Genomic DNA, 17,189 nt, shown 5'->3' on the forward strand with positions numbered 1-17,189 from the left:
AGGTCAGTTTTCGCCAGTTGGATCCGGACAGCCAATAAGCCACACATTAATATTCCCTTTATCATGCTCAAACGCTCAATTGTGTCTTCAGACGGGATTGATGTGAAAATTACGACAAAAACTCACCCAACTAAGCAAATCGAATATGTTAGGTTAGGACACTGCTTGATAAGAAGAAAAAAATATACGTAAGTTACCTATCACACATTTTTTTGTTTAGTTTCAAAAACCTACAAAGATGTTTGTTTGAAATAACTTCTATTACTTAACAATCTTAATTACCTGTAATATATAATAATCTAAAAAAATAAAAATAAAAAAGTTTTAACAGAAATTAAAAAGTATTAAATAGTTTAACAGTAATATAAAGGCAACGGCAAATACCGGAAGCGGAATTAACCCATGAAGGGATCTCTTGCAGTCAGCCGGTAAGCGAAAAAAGAAATAGGTACTTACTTTTAACAGAGTGTACGTACAAAAAGTAAAAAAGAACATAAAGATATTATAAATGTTATATTATACTAGAATAGGACCATTCCATATACTCTCGTGGATGTCGTACGAGGCGACTAAGGTACACATAGCCTTAATAGCTGATAGGCAACTATAGTATTCCCTATGAGGGTTGACGTCAGGCAGGCGGCCGGTCGCTTGTGTCGCCATCAAATAAATTCGACGAGTGTCGATTATTTTTAAATCTATTGAGAACAAAAATATTTTGTGTCAACCTTATTCCTACAGCCATATCTTCCGTTTGTATCTGGTATTTCTAGTACTTTTTAACGATATATCTCGTTTACTAAGGTAAGTAGTGTAGTAATGATTAACCTGTGTCATTAGTCTACTTAACCAACTGGTTTGTATAGGTACTAAGCATCAATACGTAAAGGACATAATCGAGATCAATTTTTGTGCCTAGTACTTACTATTGTTCTTTAAAAATCACATTGCAAGTCTATCTACTGCTATTCTAACCTTCGACATCGGCAGAATTTCCTCTTCGTCTCAGAAAAAATACCTACCTAGTTATCTAATTGTAATGTAAGCAATGCGTTTACTTTTCCTTACGTTCGAATAATACTTAGGTAGTTACCAATTGGTCAGAAAGTACTCGTTTATGTACAGTCAACAGCATATCAAGTTACCCTGCATGAATCTCTATGACGCAGTAATAACGGCGGGTTTGCAATGAATTTGGGTAGGTTGATGTGTTGTTCACTGTACCAACAACCATTCTACAACGATAACTAGGTAGGTATGCAAGTGTGCAATACCGGTCAAGTGAAAGTTCCTTTACTGGCGAAAGTGTTGGGTGTCGATTCTGCAATATTAGCATAATCGGTCAAAATATTGTCTCAATGGTTTTTCAATAGCATGGCCGTTGATTTTGTTAAAAGCGTTAGTAAATATATTTATTGTTTTAAATATTCTAATATTTACTTTCTTCATAACGTAGGTAAGCTAGAATCGATTTATCTATTATAAAATTTTAAAATCGTGTCACGCTTATATCTTTTAGCGAGATTTTACAATCGCACTAGGTAATAATTTTACAACGGGAGCATAACAATATCTATTGTTGAATCGAAACGACACACAATTAAGTAAATAGACACAACGACAAAATTATACCTACAAGTTAAACACAGTAGATAAAAAAATGCTGTTTCGCCGACCTACCATTACAAAAAAATGACGAATTAGGTACCTACCCCTTTATTATGTACAAAAGGTGGACTTAAAGCTATATGGCATTCTCTACCAGTCAACCATTAGACCAAACAGAGATAGCAAGGTGGTGCCATATAGTGCAACCAAAAAAATTTAAAGAAAATTTACTCAATTTAAAATAAGATAAAATAAAAATAAAAGTACATGTAATATTAAACCATATAATTATAAAACTTAAATATTTATAAATAAATAATAATATTTTATAATAATATTGCGATGGATGAAATGTGGAAATGCTTCTACATACATGCTGATAACGAACGTATAGGTACGTAATTTACTAAAACATTTATGTTTCCGTAGTATGAAGTAGAAAGAATAAAAAATACATACAATTCATATTATAGCGACATTTAAATGTTAATTGTAAAACACACGCACGTGAATCTTTGTTTTCTTCAAGTATTACTAGGTATTGGAATTAGTAGGTGCTTCGGTACAGAGTACCTACTAATTCCATGGATTAAGCTTTCGATACTATAGATTTATAATAATCATCACGGTTGGATACAATCGATACAATCGATTGATACGTATATCGAAAGTAGTATGACCTTTTTCGATCGAATTATCGATAGTTCGACAACACTAGATTAGATTGTCATTTTTGTTAATGGAACGGAACGTAAATACAGTATTGCCAGTTATTAGTTTCCAAACCTACTTACTACTTTAAACAGAGAGAGCCAGACCTGTGATCTGCTGCCGTCTAAAAGACTTATGCCTTCAATAATTTATATAAAATTTAACTATATAATTAAAATAATTAAACCATGTTTCGCACTATCGTTGTTTTTTGGCCCATGTTTTTTTCCATAGCTTCCATTTAATTTATCTTTATTATCCTTTTTTTATTGTTTCCTCAGTCAGTATATGTTTAATTCCTCAAATATTATCCTATTTATGTACCTTCCATCATATTAACATTATTTCACTACACTTGCACATTAGTCTCCTATCTAGTCCTAATATTTGCTGTTGTTTGTTTCTGTTTCCGTACATATTAATTTCAGTTGACAGTGTATTCGATCTATATTCGATACTCTTTTATACTTTACCTTTAAGTGTTAATGTTTAATGTTTGGATTTTATGTGAATTATGTCTGTGGCTGATTAGTTGTTACTAAAATTCTTTGAAATGGTAGATTCCTTTTTATACTGGCAATATTTTAGTTTCAGGTCGGTCTCCTAATCCGTGTGTGACTTTTTACGTTTATTTTTTTAATTTCTGAGCGAAATTATAAAATGTATACTGTCTCAAAAGGACCTAACAAGATATTTGCTAAAACTCGCAGAGGTACAATATGACTTTTTGTTCAAAATGAATCTGTGTTAGAGTTACATAGAAGCTCGATCTGTGGAGTTAACAATTTAAATTATGTTCATTTACAGGCCTATCACAGAACTTAGAAAGACTAGATAGTCGTAAGGATCATAGCCGAAAGTCCTCAGAATCAGATAATGGAGAAATTATCAAGTATGTATTGAAAACCTTTACTATGATGCAATGTGTGGTGTTTGGAAATTTCATCAGTGTTTTTACATAACCTCTCAGCCGGGAGCTGGATTATTTATAAGAATGTATAAGATTATGGCTCAATGCCATTGTCACGAGGTATACTCCTCTCTTCTTATCATAGTGTAGTCCTAATCATAATGACTTAGTTTATTATTTCTCTTAAAAAATTATTCACTTAACCTATTTTAGAAGTTTGTAACAATAGTGATTGCAATACAATGGGATTGTTAAAATTTACTATATCCCATTAATTTCTTGTGGTTGAGATGATAATCATAATGACATCTATTATCAACCTCTCATTATTGAATTGTAGATAGGTACTAATAGATCTTTAAAAACTTGAGTGTTCTACTCTCTACTCTGTTTTGTATTTAAAGTATGTTGTAAACTATACTTTCAGTATGCCCAAACCAGTGTTTCATTCCAATGGAAAAAAGACAATCCATCAGAGGATACAGCACCATGTGATAACACCGCAGCATGAAGAAATCATTAGATATATAAGTGAAAGTAAGTATATTTATAAGTAAGTAAGCATATTTTACAATTTCATAGTTTCATAAATTATGTGGATATTCTGGATTATCCTTACATATTATAATTTTTATTATTTACAAATTGCCTTTTCAAATTCATACCCTAAGTTATTTTACTGTAAATTTTCAGCTTGGACACAAACAGCATATGGCGACAGTGAACCAACAACACCTACAAGTACAATTGGTAAGTCATTATCTTTTTTAAAATTTTGCTTATTTTATAATGGTAGAACTTCACTCCCAGAAAATTAAAGTGTACCATTCTATATATATTATGAGAAGTTAGAACATGTCTACGTCTATGGTACACTACTTACTTATAACTCACTTTTCTTGTGCAACATCACACAATATTATAAGTGCTACTTACGCTAATATTGCATGACTGAAAGGGTAAACTGTTGAAACTTGTTTTTGTGTACTTGTGATTTTATGTGCCACCTATACCTTGTTACTACACAATTACTGCAATAAAGATGTTTGAGTTTAAAGTGGACCAAAAGTGTAAAGTGCATTCAGAACTGTGACGCCCCTAACGTGAAAAAATTGCCATTCAATTTGAACGATTTAGCCCGCCCGCCTTTCTAACGTCAACCCTCTTTGGGAATGCTATCGTCGCGTATCAGCTATTAAGTCTTTGTGTCTCTTAGTCGCCTCACACGACACATCCACAATAGGATATGGAGTGGTCCTATTCTAGGGTGGAACCACACCTTTCTGTGTAAGTCTTTATTCGTTGTTAAAGGGCATATAAAACAATATCATATTTCAGCATCCAACTAAAATCTAATTTCCTAACATTTAAGTATTTCCCTTCAATCATAAATCAGTTATGCTTAAATCACTAACTCTTATCTTGATCTGATAAGCTGTGAAAATAAAGGCAAACAAAAGATAATTGAAAATTTAGATAATATATAACACAAATGAAGCGGTGGTGGATGTAAACCGAAAGGTCGCAGGTTTGAAACCTACTCCTGCCACATGAGTTTTTATACCAATAAAGCTCTGGGATGCATTTTAAATTATATGTGGTTAATGAACTAAAGTCATCATTTTAGGGACTTTTGAGAATAAAATAAATTTCTTCATTTCAACTTTTGTGTATTTTAGATATAGGTACTACCAAAAATATATCAAAACGAATGTGCTAGAATCAGCCTGACAACCTTTTATTCAGCTTGGCTGATAGTAACTAACTGCAAATGACTTACTGATATGATCTGATAGCATATCAGCATTATTATGTAAAAACTGTTCAATGCCACATAGATCATAAATAATTTATTTTGACATTGATTGTGAATCATAGGATATAAAGATATTTGTTGTCAACCAACTCGAACATGTTGTCATTAAGAGCAAGTAAAATTTGATATTCACAAAAATATATATATTTATAGAAATAATTGAAAAATAATTACTAATTTAAAGATTTTTTTAAAAGTAATAATTGCTTTTTGAAAATATACTATGATACACGAATATTCATGTGGGACATACTTTACTATTCAGGCTCAATGAGGGCCTCGACCTACAACACTCTTATGTTGTGGACATGTGATAGATGAGACGTATAAAGAAACCATTGCGGCTCCCCAGGTCCGGGCAGCTCGTCGCCCGCGCCGGGGCTGTACTACCGGGAGGCGCCGAGCGCGGCGCTGCGCGACTTCACGCCCTTCGACCTCGAGACGTGGTGGGGCAAGCGGCTCTTCCAGAACATCACCAACTCCCTCTGAGCCCCGGCGTCCAGCCGCAATGGTACATAGCCAGCGGTAGCGTAAGTCACAATCATCTGCAGTTTACTAAGTTTTCTACAAATTTTATATGCTATTTGTATTTATGAATCGTTAAAAATGTAATAGAATGAGTGAGACCAGGGTCTCAAAAATATGATAAGTGTAACATTTTCAAAGTGTAAATACATTAAAACTTATTTGGGTGTATTAAACCGGTCTAGTAAAATATTCTTAATTTCTTTTAATGCAATACATATGCCATAAACATATGTTAATATGTTTATGGCATATGTATTGCAGTTGGCAGTTGAAAACTTTTACTTGGTGTTACAGTTTATTTCTGCAATAATTGAGACAGAAATGAAAATTTGTATTCAAAACACTGTATTCGGATACCACGTCCAAGTCCCTGGTGAGAAATCATTCGTATTTATAAGTGTATAAAATGATAAAATAATGATGACAGAGAAACAACCTTTTCCAAAATAATATCGCGCCTTTTCTGTAGTAAAATGTTGCAACATTTGTTCAGATATCTACGATTTAACGAGATGTAATGAACATTCCCAATTTTCTAATTTAAAAAGAAATTGGAAGCTCTTAAAATTTTGGTCATATTTTCTCGACCATGCCAATTAATTAGTTTATATTGTCGTAATTATCGTCGTATCGTATATTTTATTCGAGAAATAAAAAAAATACATAAAATAGGTTTATGAGTTGTAATAATTGAAAGTTCACATTAGTTGTGACCTATTTCAGATTGTAATCGATTGGTTTCTAAGTTCCTCCAATATTATTTTATTAACTTATATTGTTGATATATCATAATATAATGAAATAGGTAATTTAAAATTTGTTACCCTATATACAAAGTCCATACAAGGAACAGACACAACACTAAGACAGCTCGACTGTTATCATATTTTTATGTCAATTTTATCTCAAACACCGTTCAATTATGCTGATAGACTCAAAACATTTTACACTACATATAGTTATAGTTACATTTTAAGAAACATTGCAACAACAAAAATTATGTCTACACAAGTTTTTTTATTAGCAATTTGTTAATTATGTTGCCTGAATACATAAGTTCCTTATTGATCGTTAAATGTTTAGATATTTTATACTTAGATTACAGTTATTGAATTTTAATCATGTCTAATACGATTTTTCATAATTATATATTTCAAAAATACATTATTTTCTGTAATATATATATAGGTATATTATAATATTACACGGTCAGTGGTACAGCCAAGCTGGTGTTCACTTATCATATATATGGCATATTATTATTATTTTGAAGCAGCGATATTATCTTAGTTGTATAAATATTAGTAACCTACAGTTGATTGTGGATCTCAGTAGTTACGTCATATCATAAGTAAAAATTTCCATAAGCTCAATTCTTTTTGCGATTATAATTTGTTAGAACCAATATTCTCTAAGATGGTTTTGTTGAATGAATGTTATTATTTGTTTTTTGTTGTTATAGTTTCAAATATTTCGAAAGTATAATTTAAACCAAAGAATGCAATTTAAAAATACATAAATTGTGCACAATATATATCCAAATTTAGCCAATATTGCCAAATTTTTGATATTGTAGGTACTATACTTATGATAAAATGTCTTAAAACCGGCCAGGTGCGAATTGGATTCGCGCACGGAGAGTTCCATAAAATTAGTATTTCTCGTTATGCTCTGTTTATGGTTTGCAGATTTTTTCCTTTATCTATATTAAAAACCTTTATTTTTACCACATTTCTTGATTCTAGGTCAACATAGAAGTTTTGATTTCCTTGTGAAAGAAATCGCAAAAGTTGCGACGTAAAAGGTCGTATCATTCGATCGGGTTTGACTTACAAGTTATATAAATTTCAACTAATTCCTCTACGCGTTATTGAGGAAAAGGGTCTTGACATACAGATAGAAAAAAGTTATCCTATAAGGAAAGACCTAATGATATTTGTTGTCGGCTTTTCATAAAATTGGTGTTCCATACTTGCTGTTGTGACGTCACTTTAATAATGATTAAAACATCAATCTTAATTATACAGCTTAGCAAAATAAATTGTACACGTTATTGTAGTTGGAGATGAAAATACATACATTATGTATATATTTTTTCTTCAGTAAGTATATTTTTTTATAATGCTGAACGAGCAAAGTTAAGCATAAACAATTTTATATTCTACGCACATTTTTACATATGGCATTATTACTTTTTTCCTTCCCTCCTCTTAATTTTTTTATTATGAATATTTCCCTGATTAATATGCATGTCTTACTGTAATAATAAAATGTTATCACGAAAAAAGGAAAACGGTGTAACACAGAGTGCCTCAGCAATAGTCAAATTTATTGTAAGTGGTTTTTTATATTTAATTAAATGTCCTGAAGATCTGGCTTTGTGATAGGTCATAAATCATATACTTAAAAATATATTTAGTGATAGTAATAGCCTGAATTTTATCAATCATCACAGCGAATACTGTCGCCTTTATTATATACATAATGATATATAGTTTTCCATTTAATTTTCCTATTTTAAATCAGTATTGTGAAGTTAGAAATATTAATTTAAATTGAGTAGTTATAGCACCCCCAGGAGCGATAGGTATACTTCTTTTTCATTTCAATACGAAGTCCTTTATCTCATGTCATCGTGTAAAAAAATTGAGCAATTTATCTAGGACTGATCGTATCAAGAATAGGGAAATAGGTATGCCAACGATAAGATCAAATAAAATATCAATGTAAAACTTGTATTTTCCGTAGTTATCGGACTAATGCGATATAATTTGTGGAAATTAATTGTCAGTTGGCAACACCGATTGGTCATGTTTATCAGCCAGTCGCGTTAAATAACTTTTAAATATATGACCAATCACAATCAATTATGTTATTAAAACTAAATTGTTCTAAATTATTGAAAAATCGTATTCCATTCTCACCGATTGTTAGTATTGTGGTCTCCGTTCTACAGTTGGGAATATATTGAACGGCGTATTTAATTGGGTTGTATCTGCTTCGGAAGTCATCTACCGAAAGAGATGGGTAGATAGCGGTTACTTTTGCTGTTTACTCATAACCAATTTACAAGCCTGTTAAGTTATAAAATAAAAGTTGCTGTTACATGTTATAGCTTCTAAATAATGTCTTCCAGAATGCATCATTGTAATTATGATCTTTAGAATATTGGTTTTTGTTTTTACAATCAACCAACGCTATATTTTATCGCCACTTTGGGGCTACTGTAAGTGATATATTAACAACATTGATATAAAAATAGTAAGAAAAGATTTAGATTTTTTACATTTTTAAAATCTTTTGTTGAAATAAATATAACATCTTAACAAAATACTAAACATTACGTTTGTTGAAATATAAAAAAGTGTTCTATAAATGTTTCCAAATCATTTACAGTAGATCCTATTTAAATAGTTCAGTACTAATTCAGAATAATTTGTCATTTTGTACAGTCAACAGCTCATCAAGTTACCCTGCATGAATCTATGGCGCGGTAATAGCGACGAGTTTGCAATGAATAGGGTAGGTTGATGTGGTGTTGACTATACATAGCTAAAGCTAAACAAAACACATTTTAGCTGTTATTAGATTTGCAAATATATTGAAATAATGAGCAAGTGTACAATACAAACCAAAATGTTTTGCAAGCAATAACTGCACGAATATAGTATAGTTTTTATCCTTTTAGATGAAATATTCGAGTCATAGTAGTTAAAATCGCAGGAGAATATTTTTAGACTGATTTAGTTGTAAAAGTTATGCTTTTTGTTGTAGTTGAATAAACCGTCTGACAACGTTTGCAATGTTTTATTTTTACACCTATGTAAAATTATGCCATATAAATGGAATCGATGGCATGAGAAAGTATAAATTTTCCTATGAGAGTGCAAGACTCTCATAGAGACCTACCTGTGGTTCTATGTAGAGACATACGTCGGAGCCCAGGGTACCTACGCTTTCGAACTTTTAAAGAAAGTTGAAGTTCTGTACTATACTTCTATCCTGGCTTATCTCCTTACTTAATGGTACCTACGCTTTCGAACTTTTAAAGTTGAAGTTCTGTACTATACTTCTATCCTGGAGGCGCAGGATAAAGTAGGATATTAATCCTACTTTATCCTGCGCCTGCGCCTATTCCTATGGATTGTAAGGATTATTTCTTTTTCTATGCAAACCTTATATAAATAAGTGGGTAGTTAAAAGGCATCGAAATAGTAAATTCTTATGAATGGAGATACATACTTTTCTTTCCTTTTTTCTTTTCTGTTGATCTATGATTCCTAACGCTGTAGTGGTTTCATGGAATTAGTACGAAGTACCTACTAATTCCATGAGTGGATTATATTCCTACATATTAAGAAAGGACCCCGCGCGCAGTTATTCCTATACTTTCAAGACGTTCTTGACATGGAATTAGTAGGTACTCCGACATTATAATCATGGTTCTTGGTAAAGGGTAAGAAAAGAACTATGTTTGTCAGTGGACATTGTCAAGGTAATTTTATTATCGGCGTTGACATAGTGACAAAGAAAACAGAAAGTCGTAACGAATTTCTTAGAGGAAATGCAAAAAATAATTAACAATGACCATATGTTTTCTCCGGAGAATTTAAAGTATGTGGAAATTAACAACAACAAGCTTCCGGTACTTAGTCCTTTTCGTATTCGTAATTTCATAGGTAACTAGTAGGTACCAAAAGTAGTACTTAGTAACTGTTGGCCAACTTTAGCTCCCTACTCACGCACGTAACGCATAAAAAAATTCAGTTTCAGTACCTAGCGAAAATTATACAGAAATTCTGAAGTACCTACACACGTAAGTTGTAAGAAAAAAAATTGTTGACGATATACTACAAAATTGCCTAATTTAAGAAAATAGATTTTTGACAACTCAACTCAGCTTGTTGCTGTGGCACAACCAAATCGTCGCCGTTTTTAGCAGGCTACATACATACTTACTGTGTTAAAGTCACTACAAAAACGGTCTAAATTTTAACCCTAACGTCTAAAGGTTACCCGCTCAGAATGAAACGGCACAACTATAGGGTAGGGGAGGATATAATATAAATCTAAAGGTATATACGTTGCTATGTTTCGTTATGCTGTTACATATTGTACTTAATCTTTTAGTCCGTGTTTTTTGCTTGGCCAGTCCGACCGCCAGACCCAATTCCTGAGCGGTCTTGCGAACGCCCGCAGTCTACTGAAGAGCCTCGAGCACAGCATACAGAGGACGGGCAAGTATGAGCAGCAGCTGCTGCGGTGCAGAGCTAAGCATGCGCACGCGCACAGCGTCGGCGAGTGGTGCGCCAGCGAAGGACAAGAGAAAGCCAAGGCTGCTGGTGGGTGCCGTACTGGCTTGAGGTTTCCTGGATTTTTCGAAAATTATAGTCTTTTTGAATTGATGAATACGGAATCATCAATCAAAAAAGTCTTCCCTGTTCTCTGATCGGTTCGATAGTCTAGCTACCTAGCTACTTAAGTAAAATAGTCAAGGGTGAGTCACAGGCACAGGAAATGAACAAAATGTTAATGTTACAGCTCATTTTCACTCACTCAGCTTGTGCCATGACGAAGAGCCATTACGCTGATTTTCAGTGATACCAAACAAGTCCGCGAACCTTGTACGATTATATTATTAAAATAGCAATGTCAAGATGGATGAACATTATCAATGACTGGGAGGAAAATACAACAAATAACTATAACAACTTTAAAATATGAAAGATGAAACGAATAAAAATAATAATATTCTATTTGGGTATTATCACAGTACGGCACGGCTATGTATCTGATTGAGCATTTAATAAAAACAATTTAAGATTTCACTTAAATGAAGTGACAGATTTAGTTTCTAATTGAAGGCGGCAAATTGTTTTGTGGCCGCATAACGAAAGCTGGCACAAAATGCAGACGTACTGTGCTGAGGTACTAATAAGACAGGAGAAATTCTCATTTTACCCTGTTTTAACTATAACACGCAAAAAATATCCACCGACAAAAAATGACTACCGCTCCGGATGGTACCTGGTTCAAAGGCTATCAATTACTATCCAACATACTATACTATACTACTTTTGAACCGGGTACAATTCGGGGTGGCATTTTTGATTGACATTGCAATTATATGTTTTTTTGTGTTAGTATAATAATGTTGATTTTTAATAATAAATACTTGAAATACGCAAAAAATAAAAGTGGCGTGGATGGATTTGGTAACAATAACGTGCGCAGGTATTTTGGACACGTTGGACCATTTTCTGAGTTCGTGCCAACATGCAATGACAGAAAATATTGTCTGCATAATACATTTTCGACAGGACTAGTGTTTCGCACAGCTTAATGCGCATTTCCGTACTAAGACATGCACGAATGCGATAGAGAACACTAAGACGATAAAAGCAGTTTCGCATAATATGTAAAATATGTCCTTCAAATTGCAACCGTCCATCCATTTCCAAGCCTAAGTTCCGAACCTGCGTGACGATTGGAAGGCGAGCTTGACCAATAAAAATGTGGGGATCAAGAGCAGTAACATCAGATATTATTTTTTTGCAAAAGTAACTTAGTGGTGTTATGGTTAACAGGTACAGTATATTCAAGAAGTCCAGCAGACTTGTCTCAAACTTGGTCTTCAGTAAGCATCGTTTGTCTACAATATCAGTAAGTGCAATATTTATGCAATTGAAATAATTATGCTTAGTAATCATTAAAAATTACTTTTACTAAATATATTCTAGATACAGAAGATAACTATGTAGGTAAGACCAAACTTCCCAAATATATCTTAGTTGCGTGCAATGTAAAATCGATTCCCTATATCAATTTATTCTACTACCAGATACGAAGAACTGTCAAAGCGCTACGAAGCCTTGCTGAAAGCGTATGACGACCGCTGCAGTGCTGTAAATTCGCGCGACATCGCATTAGAAAACCTGCAGCGCTGCTTGGATGCCACTCGGGCGGAGTTGAAGCAGGCACACCAGTCCCTCTTAGCTGTGGGGGAGAAATTTTTGGAGCTCAAAGACAAGAAGAAATCTGAAGTATTTTCAGCATTCCTTTTGACATTAAGTTGAGGAACTACAAAAAGAATGCTGAATAAATGAAAAGTGTCTCCTATTTCTTCCATTTATCTCTGTCTAAAGCAACACTCGAATCTAGAGAAATTTTCAGAGAAAAGCCGCGAAATCTTGTTTTATACCTTCCTCTGTCGTGAGACAGTAAAATTACAAGGACGATTTAATGAGCTTTTGACGCAACATTTTCTTGATCACCCGGTGACAATACATTTTTATTTTTTCGTGATCTTATGTGCACCCTGTGTCGGCTCCCAAAGAAGGAATTCCTCAAGGATTTTCTGCAGGGACATGATTTTTTTGTCATGCGTTGAATGCAACAAGATCTCTCTGACGAATCTAAAAGTTTTAGCAAAAAGGTAATTTATGTAAACAACTTGTTTATTCTAATACTCATTTCACTCCCCAGACAGCATTTTATGAGGAGATAATCATATCGCTAAGGGAGGCGGTGAGCCGAGTTGTAGACTACACGGAGCGTGCGCGCGCGCACCTCGACCGCCAACTCGAGAAGTGTATGAAAGCTGAGAAGGACACCACCAAGGCGTTGCTACTAGCGGAGGTGAGATTTCAAATAAAGACACAAGAAAGTCACACATAGACATAGATCAACTAAAAATCCTTTATATCTGAATGCTTTGTCTTTATACTTATATGAGTTCGACAGGGTCAAGATTCTCTTCAAGAATCTGATAAATTAAGTTTTACCTGGATATTAGCGGTCTTCTGGATGGAATTAGAGTTCAGGGTGGAATTATTAGCGGCAAATTGGTCTCTCCCTTTTTTTAATCATGAACTAGAAATCTATGAAAGATAAGTAATCGAAGAAAAATATTTGGTTTTTAATGTCTTTTATATGAGAAAATCAATCATTCAAGGGTCATTTTTTGCTTCAGATACGCAAATGCAACATTCTGTATGTGGAGAATTTGCGACTGAAAACGTGCATAGAAAACTTTGAGCCAGGTTTCATCGATTGGGAGAGAGAATCCTTTTAATTTAGGATTTATTTATTAGCTCGGCCTGATAGCTCCGTCGTCGTCCTCCGTTATTGCTTTGACGTACGTTATCTGTGTATGGATATTACAATTTTAAACAGAAATTGTAATACCATACACAGATATAACGAACGTCGACGCACGGTAATGTAAAAAACCTATGAAAAACAACGGAATCAACGGAGCGGCATGACTCAAGAGCCGGGCTCGTAGCTATAGTATACGAAGTATTAGCATATATTTTAATAAATATCTCCAAACAGTAAAATGTTTATTAATGAATTATTTTGAACGTAACTGGATATATTCACACTCATTCTATAGGCAGTGATATTCATGCATGCAGGCATCTTTAGTATCAGGAGCCGATAGGTTAAAAATGTACACATGTTCATTTGTGGTTATTACTGGCGTCGTTTAGCTATCTCCATTACCTGTAACAAATCTAAAATTAGTTTGTTAAACTTGCTTTAAAACAATTAGGTACCTACTTTTGTATTGGATATTCTACGTAGTCGTTTATAGGTCCATTGTGACCAATCGGTAATATATAAAAGTTGTTTGTGTCATCTGAATACAAAAGGTAACATTACACACTTACGTAAACAACCGAACAATCAGTTGAAAAAAATATATAAATGAAATTATAATAGCCACTTGCCTTTTACTGAGATGCAATAGCGTAGCCGTTAAAAACCCATGAAATTACTTCTTCGCGTATAACACATGCATCCGCCTGATCTCGTCTACCATTCCTTGGAGAATGTAGTCCAGATCGTCGGCCTTGGAAACCAGAGCAGCATCAGCCGACACAGCTAGGCGAAGCACGCCGCCATAGCAAAAAGCTGACACGCCTACACCTGAAAACGGGGCGTAGACTGCTAATTATAACCTCTCTCTCTCTCTCTCTATCTCATTCTCATGTGTTCCCGATTTCATTCTCTATTGACTTCCAAAACCCTGGATCCACGTTAAACCTTCAATGATTTCGTCCATCTCTCTCTCGCAAAGATGTATTTGATTCTACGGTACCTATATTTTTATATGACATTGTTCCTTACAAAAAGAACTTCTAACACTTATTCACACACTTCATTATACATAGTTCTTGGTAATTTTATAACATTAGAATATAATGCATAACAAGTAGGATTGAATAACAGGATATGCGGTTTGAACGTTGCATGTTTTACGACGGGGATGACTTTGACCGCATAAACCACAGTCTTAGAAGAATATAATCGTATTTTGTTTCTTTTTACACTAAATACAAAAGAATCTTTGCAAAGTTAAGTCAAATTACTAAAGATATCTAACTTACCTGAGATTCCTTTCAGAGGCAAAAAGAAAACCATTTTCTTGAGAGTGCTTCCACAAATTGATAAGACATCAGGTCCGGGCATGTTACTGAGAGTCAAAGTGGCCTGGCTACTGAAGAAGATCGGCTTGAGAATTTCTTTAGGGAAAATGCTTGCTAACTGAATAATGTAATAATTTGCCTGCAAATATTATAGAAATAAATCAGTAATTACTGTACATTTTTTACAAAATGCATAAATATATATTGATTCTATTTTAGCTATATCTAATTAATACTAACCAGGTATTCGTTGTTTAGTCTAAAGTCAGCAAATCTGTTTTTGATTGTACTAAGATTTTTGTGTTCTTTCACTGGTAAATCAAACATAGTGACAGTAAAATCATTATTCAATCGATTGCGACCATTTTTGAAAGGGGCAGATGAAGGATATCTTACTGGTATTATAACTGCTACATCATCTGGAACATGGGCTATTGTCTGTTGAAGAAACATCAAATTAGACTATTTTAAATTTACTCCAAAAATGCTTCATCATATATGATTACCTTATCAAAATAATTTCTGAGTCCACCGGCTACAGCTGTGGCTATAACGTCAGAAAAGTTTAACCCAACATTGTCTTTTATTTCTTTTACCATGACCAATAAATTTTCGTCTGATTTTGTCCACTTGAAATGCTTTTGTCCCAGCATAGGCGGACCATGTAATGAATTTTCATCTGGTTTCCTAAGAACAAGATCAGCAAAACATAAAGGAATATCGCACAATTTCCGTATCACATTGAACAACTCATCTGGTGTTTCGCTATTCCGAAATTCAGAGAGATTGATAGCATTTTTATGGGATTGTCCATTATCTGCTAATGACTCGCACAAGAACTCAATTAGAGCAAATCCATCTCCAACAGAGTGATGAATTCTAAATATTATCCCGTGTTCCTCCTTTGTGTTATGATCAATGGTGACCCTTTGTTTAGTTATAAGGATTTTAAAAAGGCCTTCATCGTTATATGGTAAAGGTTTAGTTGACACGTCGGCCATAATGTCTTCAAGATCAGTTTCACTTAGCTCACATTGATCAGGTAAGTCTAATATTTCCACATATTCACTCACATCTATAAAATCATTTTTTCTCCAGTAAAAAAAGCCATATTCTTCGTGTTTTCTATAAAATATTTTATCACTCGTCTTATTATGTATTAGAATTTCCAACTTGTGTTTCATATTTTCAACTAATGCTTCAGTTGAATCAGACTCAATAGTACCCAGAATGTTTATTACCGAATCACCTTCCAAGTACCAAAACACATCGAAACTTTCCAAAAATCTGACAAATTGCTTGTCTTTTCTTCTTATTATAATTGAACACAGGAATTTATAACACCTACCAAATAATATTAGCACTATAAAAACTGGTAGCATTAACACTAACACTAGTAACACTAGAGTTCTTAACAGATTTTTTTTGTCAAGCCGTATTATAATCTGAGCCGATTTCGTCGTGAAACACTGAAACAAGATGTACATAAAAAAGTTTTTTATATAAAAATATTTTTCACTAGCATTTATGATCTTGGTCAGTTAAACTAATGAACTAGAACTCACGTCCAAGCTATTCAGAGATTTTTCATTGCGAGCTAATCCTAATTAGGGGAAGAACTTATTTCTAATTTAGCTTCGTAGATTCTTTTCAAAGATTTCCTCCTAGTCAAGCTAGGAAAAAAAACCTATTTATTTTCCAAAATAATGTATTGTACTAGTTATTTGTAAATTCTAATAATAAATTAATATCCTCATCCCCAGGTTACAAACCTGGGGATGAGGACATTAAATTATCGATATGAGATTTTTTGAAAAAAAATAAAATTAAAAAAATTAATTATCAATTATTTTGAAAAAAAGTGTTACCAGTTAATATTATTTATTGATCCCAGTCGCATATGAAACCGAATATTAACTTACCTTCAGATTTAACACAATATTCAAAGCAACAGCAATCGCTATTCCCGTGACAGTGCCAAGACTAACAGCCGTAGTGGTATGTTTACCAACAGCACTTGGTTCAAAAATGAAGTCACTTTTCGACACAGTACAATTATCCGCCATTTTTATTGTTAAATGATCCATTACTTGTACCATAATTTTTTTAAAATCCGAGTCTTTCTAGTCTGAGCGTTACGACTAGACTGGAAAACGGGAAGAAAACCTATGCCTTAATATAA

The 17,189-nt window shown here is 33.4% G+C and overlaps 3 protein-coding genes across 3 annotated transcripts; 2 read left to right on the plus strand and 1 right to left on the minus strand.

Annotated features, from left to right (window-relative positions):
* The first annotated feature begins 2,901 nt into the window (after positions 1-2,901).
* Positions 2,902-9,371, plus strand: LOC128673009 (uncharacterized protein). Its single transcript, XM_053750584.1, has 5 exons — positions 2,902-3,031; positions 3,127-3,211; positions 3,657-3,766; positions 3,923-3,979; positions 5,398-9,371. The coding sequence occupies exons 1-5, from the start codon at positions 2,980-2,982 to the stop codon at positions 5,532-5,534; spliced, it is 441 nt and encodes a 146-aa protein (XP_053606559.1). The 5' UTR covers positions 2,902-2,979; the 3' UTR covers positions 5,535-9,371.
* A 641-nt stretch (positions 9,372-10,012) lies between these two features.
* On the plus strand, positions 10,013-13,812 carry LOC128673262 (uncharacterized). The gene is made up of 6 exons (XM_064436212.1): positions 10,013-10,029; positions 10,704-10,915; positions 12,161-12,236; positions 12,415-12,616; positions 13,059-13,211; positions 13,546-13,812. Exons 1-6 carry the CDS (start codon positions 10,013-10,015, stop codon positions 13,645-13,647), a joined length of 762 nt encoding a protein of 253 aa, XP_064292282.1. The 3' UTR covers positions 13,648-13,812.
* An 89-nt stretch (positions 13,813-13,901) lies between these two features.
* LOC128673107 (uncharacterized) lies at positions 13,902-17,170 on the minus strand. Its single transcript, XM_053750721.2, has 6 exons — positions 16,930-17,170; positions 15,514-16,476; positions 15,248-15,445; positions 14,969-15,146; positions 14,309-14,507; positions 13,902-14,081 (listed from the first exon to the last, which is right to left on the minus strand). Exons 1-5 carry the CDS (start codon positions 17,104-17,106, stop codon positions 14,353-14,355), a joined length of 1,671 nt encoding a protein of 556 aa, XP_053606696.1. The 5' UTR covers positions 17,107-17,170; the 3' UTR covers positions 13,902-14,081; positions 14,309-14,352.
* Positions 17,171-17,189: the final 19 nt, after the last annotated feature.

The sequence above is a fragment of the Plodia interpunctella genome, chromosome 10 (assembly GCF_027563975.2).
Source record: "Plodia interpunctella isolate USDA-ARS_2022_Savannah chromosome 10, ilPloInte3.2, whole genome shotgun sequence".
In the NCBI taxonomy this organism is placed as follows: domain Eukaryota; kingdom Metazoa; phylum Arthropoda; class Insecta; order Lepidoptera; family Pyralidae; genus Plodia; species Plodia interpunctella.

Bases quoted from the DNA above. Each gene is read 5' to 3' on its own strand.
- LOC128673009 (XM_053750584.1), top strand. From the start codon at position 2,980: ATGTATACTGTCTCAAAAGGACCTAACAAGATATTTGCTAAAACTCGC. The intron at 3,212-3,656 runs GTATGTATTGAA...CTATACTTTCAG, and splicing joins GATAATGGAGAAATTATCAA to TATGCCCAAACCAGTGTTTC. The intron at 3,767-3,922 runs GTAAGTATATTT...GTAAATTTTCAG, and splicing joins CATTAGATATATAAGTGAAA to CTTGGACACAAACAGCATAT.
- LOC128673262 (XM_064436212.1), top strand. The intron at 10,916-12,160 runs GTGGGTGCCGTA...TATGGTTAACAG, and splicing joins AGAGAAAGCCAAGGCTGCTG to GTACAGTATATTCAAGAAGT. The intron at 13,212-13,545 runs GTGAGATTTCAA...TTTTTGCTTCAG, and splicing joins AGGCGTTGCTACTAGCGGAG to ATACGCAAATGCAACATTCT.
- LOC128673107 (XM_053750721.2), bottom strand. From the start codon at position 17,106: ATGGTACAAGTAATGGATCATTTAACAATAAAAATGGCGGATAATTGT. The intron at 16,477-16,929 runs GTAAGTTAATAT...ATCTTGTTTCAG, and splicing joins ATATTGTGTTAAATCTGAAG to TGTTTCACGACGAAATCGGC. The intron at 15,147-15,247 runs GTTAGTATTAAT...TAATATTTGCAG, and splicing joins GACTAAACAACGAATACCTG to GCAAATTATTACATTATTCA.